The sequence below is a fragment of the Pterocles gutturalis genome, unplaced genomic scaffold (genome assembly GCF_000699245.1).
Source record: "Pterocles gutturalis isolate BGI_N339 unplaced genomic scaffold, ASM69924v1 scaffold21956, whole genome shotgun sequence".
Lineage (NCBI taxonomy): Eukaryota > Metazoa > Chordata > Aves > Pterocliformes > Pteroclidae > Pterocles > Pterocles gutturalis.
The window spans coordinates 21446-27734 of NW_010101112.1; the positions used below are offsets into that span (position 1 = coordinate 21446).

Here is a 6289-nt window from a genome sequence, read left to right on the forward strand (position 1 = left end):
GAGGCACCTGTATGCAGCACTGAAGGCCACTTATGTTCAAATCCCTTCTTCATCCTGGATTTTCTTTAAAATGTTAGAAAAGCCACTTAAGCCCTTATCTTTTAAAGTATGTAGATATCTAAATGATGTGACTTAGTACCCTTAAGAATTTAACGTGCAACCTCTGTCTGTGCCCCAAAGTACTGCAGTGCCTCACTTCACGGGCTGTTGTGGCAGTAAAGACGGTGGTGATTCAGAGCTACTTCAGGATCCTGGAAATGAGAAAAAGCAAAAGTGTTGAAGAAAGTTGTGAGGGCAAAACTCAATGTGAACATGCTTCCTGAGTTAGCAGCACTTTTGGTAAATTGGATAATTTGCTTTCAAAAGGAAAAGGAGGTTAAAAGGAATGGTGTAGAAAGGAAAGTTCCCACTTGCCGCATATAGATGGTAGTGGTTGATTGGTTAACATTTTTATGATATTTGGATCTGAAAAGACCCATTCCTGTAGAAATGTTTGCATCACCTTCATTGGGCTTTGGATAAACTTCTCACTCTTGACAAAAAATACTGTTTGTTTTTAATTGCTTAACACCATGTTGCTGAACATAAATGCTGGAAATAACTCCTTTCCCCGCTTTCCTGTCTGCAGAAGCTGAAACTCTGTTACTGGGTAGAAAGGAAGGGACTATATAAAGGGCTCCGGAGTGAATTGCTTACCCTTTCCCTGGGTTGGCAAGTACTTAGCGGTTCTTCTGATAGATCCTATCACTTACAGCATGTACCTGTTTGGTGTGTTAGTTCATACCAGCAGTGCTGTCTTGAAGGAGCTCTCCCAGTTATCCCTGGTGACTGGGCTTTGGTTCATTTTGCTGAGCCATCAGGGAGTACGAAGTTGGTTATTTTGAACAAAACTTAAATAAATACTCCAAGAAGGTACCATGGCTGTGGGCATTCAGGCTAGAACTAGTCCAACACAGCCTTTCTTCCCCTCACATGTGGTGGGTACACGATGTCCTGAGCACCAGCTCTTTTCATCTGCTGGTCTGTTACTGTTGAGCTGCCCTGCTTGCTACTGTAGATGTAGCCTCAGCTGACCTGAATGGTGAAAGGAAGATATTAAAATATCATACACAAGAAGTATTTCCTTCTGGTGAAACAGAGATGGGAAGATGAGATACAGGCTTGTGCTCATTAATTTTAAATAATTGTTTAAAAAAGTTTTTTTAGAAAACTAAAAAAGCCGCACAGTTGTAAATGGTTCACTGGCAGTGATGCACTGGTCCTTGCGATAGAAGAAAACCTCTTTGCTGTTTGGTGATGTTATTTGTTGAGCGTGGACAGACAGGCTACATCTGTTCTGCCACAGTTTGCTTCCCCCATATCCCTGCCGAGGGAGGAGACGGTGTTTTCCTGTGAGCTACCGCCTCCGACCTTGGGAAGGGAGGCATGGAAGGCAACAGAAGAGAGGAGATTAATTTTAAGTCTGGCTCTTCTGTATCGCTGCTAAAGGAAGGCTGAGAGTAAAACCATGGCTAGCAGTGCTCCTACCTTCCCCTCCTCTTCCTCTTGGGAAAGTTCAGCACCGCCGTGTGGTCCCTGCCATGTGTGTCCCCATGCTCCAGCCCTCAATGATTAGTTTGGTTTGTAGCACTTGTTGACAGCTCATTACTGGGTAAACCAGTCATTGTCCAGCAGTGTGCATTGATTTTCAGCTAGCCTACGTGACATGCTGCTTCTGTGTGTTATTCCTCCTTAAAGAGTTTTTCTGAAAATTATCTTTAGAACACAGGATGAAATGTGTACATTTTGGGTGTTTTCAGATTAGCAAGTTCTTATTTTGTTCTCTCAGATCTACTTTTTGGCTTGGTGAGTTTTATCCCAAAGTAAAGAAAATGATCAGTTTTTTCCGATAGTGTTTTTATTCTGGGTCAGTGAAATTTTGAAAATTAGGGCAAGAGAAAACCAAGGTCACTTAGAGTCCTATAAAAGGCCTAACAAAGCATCCATTCATCCTCACAAAAATAAAAATCCGTATTAATTAACCACGTGGTAGAGATAAGAATTTGAGAGCTTGATTAAATCATTAGCGCCTCTGAGCAGTAGAGTAGGGGGGGAGCTGGGAGGGAAAACACACTGGGCCTGAAAATTGAAATACAATTGCCTGCCACAGTGCCAGAAGCACATCTATACTGAACTGTGTGTTGTGTGGCTTGGATGGAAGCAGAGTGACTGCTGCACTACAGTCTGGGGAGATACTGGCAGGCGTGGAGTTTTGTTACTGGTTCACAATGAGATTTTTTAAAATTATCATTATTATTATTATTTATTTAGGTAGGAAAATAAGCCACATTGCAACTGAGGCTGCGGCTGCTTAGAAGGCAGCCCGGTGGGTTGCACCAGGCAGTGGCTGTAGCTAGGGAAGGGTTTTAAGGTGTGCTTAGGTGTGTGCAGTGAAATAACTGTCTTGTACTTTTGCCAGGGGAGACATTTGCCTGAGAGCTACCCATGTGAATCAAGACTTGCAGTGTCTGGTCTACATTGCATAATGCTTCTGCGTATTAGTATGGAGAGATTCAATCAAAACAAGACTAAGTGTCCTCATCCTAACCGTCTTTCTGTAACCAACAACAAAAGCAAGTTCTCCAAATCAGTAGCAGCAGTGTGTGTTTGGCAAGAGCCGCAGCTGGAAGAGTCACTGGCGTCAGGCAGGGTAGTTAATATTTGCTTTCTGTCCCTTTTCAAGTGCCAGCAATACCAGCCTTGCCTGCCTGATAAAATTGAGCACAGCTACTCAATACTCGCTCGTTAGGTAATTGGAATGGCTCCTGCACCGGTATTCAACCAAAGGGTGTGGTTGGGTCCTGTGCTAACATGAAGCCGGTATCTCCGTGCTATTTATGTCCTCCTTGCGAGCCTTGAGACATTGATTGGGCTGTGTGGCATGTTTGCACTGATTTTCTGTTTTCCAAACAAAACAGAATTTTGCGATTGCATTTTTGTCAGTGTCTTTAAGACTGCCCTTATCTCACTGCTCATCATGATCTCTGTGGTATTTAAAAAGAAGCCTAAAACAACCTAACAAGCAGGGAAAATCGACTGTTTCATGCTCCGACAGGATCATAGTATTGCAGATTAGAGTTGGAGTGTTGAAAGATATGTTAGCTACAGGATGCAAAACAGCCCTCAGCACACATAATGCATGAATGTTTTGCCGCTCACCTGCCTGGTGGAGCAGAAGGAGGTCTGTGGGTCAAATGGTGGGGTTAGGAGCAGGAGCCTGCATTATCCTTAAGCGGCTTGCTCTGCTCCGTGAGCTGATGAAGCTCTGCGCAGTAAGCACTTCAGGCTGTCTTGGATGATGATAAGACACCCAGGGCTGGGTTTGCCAAATTCCCAGAATGTAATAAAGTGTGGGACATTCTCCTCTGAGTGGCATCTTCATTTTAATAGGCAGAGCAGTCAGGTTGGTTTTTTAACCCCAAGGGCTTGATATTTTTGGTACCTTTCATCCTGCCCAGCCTACAAAAACATACATATCTATTGCTGAGTAGTCTTGCGCTTGCCTTCATGTTAATCTTTTGTGCAAGGGCATGCTTTCAGAGGCAGAAGAGATCGTCCCCTCCCACCTCATCTCCCAGATCTGTTTCGTCTTGCAAGCTGATGGCCTGGTCAGTGTCTCCCGCTGCCTCTCCCATGCGGCGGGAGGATTTCCCCGGCTGGGAAGCGGGCAGTGAGTACCCCCGCAGCTGCCTTGCCCACCACCTCCCTGCAGGCCTGGGCCATGGACACTGCCCTACCATCTGCTGCTCCTCAGGGAGCTGCAGCGGGGCTGTGGTGCAGGACAGGGAGGTGTGGGACTCCTGTCCTCCCAGCGGGGCGGTGGGCCAGCGTCCGCAGCCCATTTCCCTCCCCACATGCAGGAGCTCTGGGCCTCTGTGTCGCCATGACCCAAAGCCCTGTTCTTTGCTCCAGGCTGCCTGACACAGCCCCTCTTGCTGCCTGGCACAGTGGGGTGAGCAGCTTGTGCTTCTTCTCTGCTTTGCACCTCTCCTTTGCTTCTCTGCTGCCTGCCATGAGAGGCAGGAGCACTGCAGGCCGGCCCCTGGCGCTGCCCATAGCTGTGCATGGAGGGCCTCAGCCCTCAGAGGGAAGGGCTGGGAGAGCCGTGCAGCTGGCCAGGCCAAAGATGGTGGCCATCAACTCTCCTAACTGTGTAATCTTGCCCTCCCTCAGTTAATAGTCTATCTGACCTGCTTGGTAATGTCTGGGCTATTAAAAAGCAGTGTGGCCTTTTGGGTTTTTATTCAAGTGGGGAAGAGGGAGGGGATGACTGCCCCTCCACAGCTCCAGGAAGGCCGCTTGTGGGGTGCTACTGCTTGTTGGCCTGTTTTTTGGGAAGCCAACCCCAATGTTTGCAGTGAAAGCTGATGTGGAAAGGGAGAGAAAAAGGAGTTTGTGTTCAGGCTGGCTGCCATGAGGCATTGGGATGGCCGCTGGTGGCAGTGCCTGTGCAGCCATGATCTCTGGGCCCAACAGCTCCTGCTGTTACTGGAGAGCTGTGTACCAACGTCCATCAGGGATGTATGGGTTTGGTGGTGCTGTGTCTTGGGAATGGGGTGGGTTTTTGGGAGGGAGCATGGGCTGGGAAGTTGGGTGATCCTCTGGCCAAGGCAAGCTGGGGAGCTGGTCTGCTCTGCCTCTGCTGCTCATGCTCTGCTTCACCTGTTGGGAGAATTAGACTGTTCTTTATTTCTGCTACCCACAAGCCAGGGAGAAAGGCTTTCCCCTCTCTTGTTCTCTACTCTGGTGTGAGAAATGGCTTAAATATTCTGATTTTTGAAACATGGGCTTAAACAATTTCCTGTCTGCCATCACAACCTCTGGTAGTTCATCACTGCGTACCAGCCTGCGGGACCTGGGTGAAGTGCGGCATCTCTGCGTGACTGGGTCATGCTTTGAGTCTCTTTTCACCAGTTTTTACTGGGGCATGAGTTCAAGCACTTCCTTCTTCCTCCTGTTTTAAGAGCCTGTGTCCCTGTTTGGTCAATTTAATGGTCTCCATACCTCAGGGATGGCCCAGCAGTGAAAAGGATGCTATTAGAGGGTATATTCCCTCATGACAGACTAGTAACTCTCCCCAACCCTTCAGTTAGCCAAGATATCCTGTTGTGTGGCTTCACCTACAGATTTGCATTTATCACCTAAATGCAGCTTCCATCCTGGCCTCATCACCCAACCCCATGCACAGACTTTCCCAAATTTCAAGAGTGGATCTTGTACTGATGATGGCCCTGAGTCTTTCAAGGGACGCTTAGGAATGGATGGAGTTACTGTAGATGTATTGCTCTGTAGGATGATGTGTTCACGCTGTTGTTTGCATTTGCTGAGCTTTTGAGAAAACCTTCATTAGTTGCTCTTTGCTGCGTCCAGTAGAAGTATGCTTGATGGTTGTAGGTGTCCTTGCAGTACCATCTCTGCAAGCAAGAAAATATCAGCTCTAAAATAAGAGTTGAGAAAGACTAATATTAAATTGTATTTTAATATCTGGAAGAATGGACCCTAGGTTTGAGATGGATGGCATGTATCTTTTTAAGAAAGAAAAACAAAACCAGATAATTTTTTCCATTAACATTTTTTTCTTTTTTCTTTTTTCTTTTTTCTTTTTTCTTTTTTCTTTTTCCCCCCAGTGCAACGAGAGTTTACACAGAAGAAAACCTTTACTAGCTGGATAAATTCCATATTGGCAAAGGTAAGAAAGGGATTCTTTGGGAAAGACATGCCTTTTGCCTTTTTGATTTGGATGCGCTTTATGGAGATTAAATTTTTAGGAATAAATAAAATTAATATAAGATTTTAGGTACTGGCTGGAAAAAGCCCCTGGAAAGCATTTGTTTAATAGATGCAACTGCATTGTATTGGTGATAGTCCAAGGACAGTTGTAAGAGACAGTTTGTAAGCAGATGACAGTATCTTTCTTGGTGATGTGGTGAAACATACTTGTGCTGGGTTGTGGCACATGTCTTGGGATTTTATGAGGTTCTGTATTTATGATTAGTTTTATTGTGTTTAGGTAAGTATTATTCTGTTATGCAATCCAAGAACGTGAGTTTAATGGGATAACCTGAGTGACTGGTGAGTATTAATACAAACCACATCGTAGTGTGGGTGCTCTTTAAGTTTTCACAAAGCAGCTCATGTGCTGGGGCTCTGTCTTGCTCAGGTAAAACAATAATCCTATTTTGGTCCTTCCTTGAGCAGAAGTTGCTGAGCTCGTGGCAGGGTTGTGTTGTCCACAAGGGAGGGGAAAGAG

General features: G+C 45.7%; 1 protein-coding gene across 1 annotated transcript in view; it reads left to right on the plus strand.

Annotated features, from left to right (window-relative positions):
- Positions 1-6289, plus strand: part of LOC104468231 (nesprin-2-like) — a 170744-nt gene that overhangs the window by 4971 nt on the left and 159484 nt on the right. The window contains 1 exon segment of the mRNA XM_010082294.1: positions 5667-5728. Coding sequence (XP_010080596.1) covers positions 5667-5728 — 62 coding nt within the window.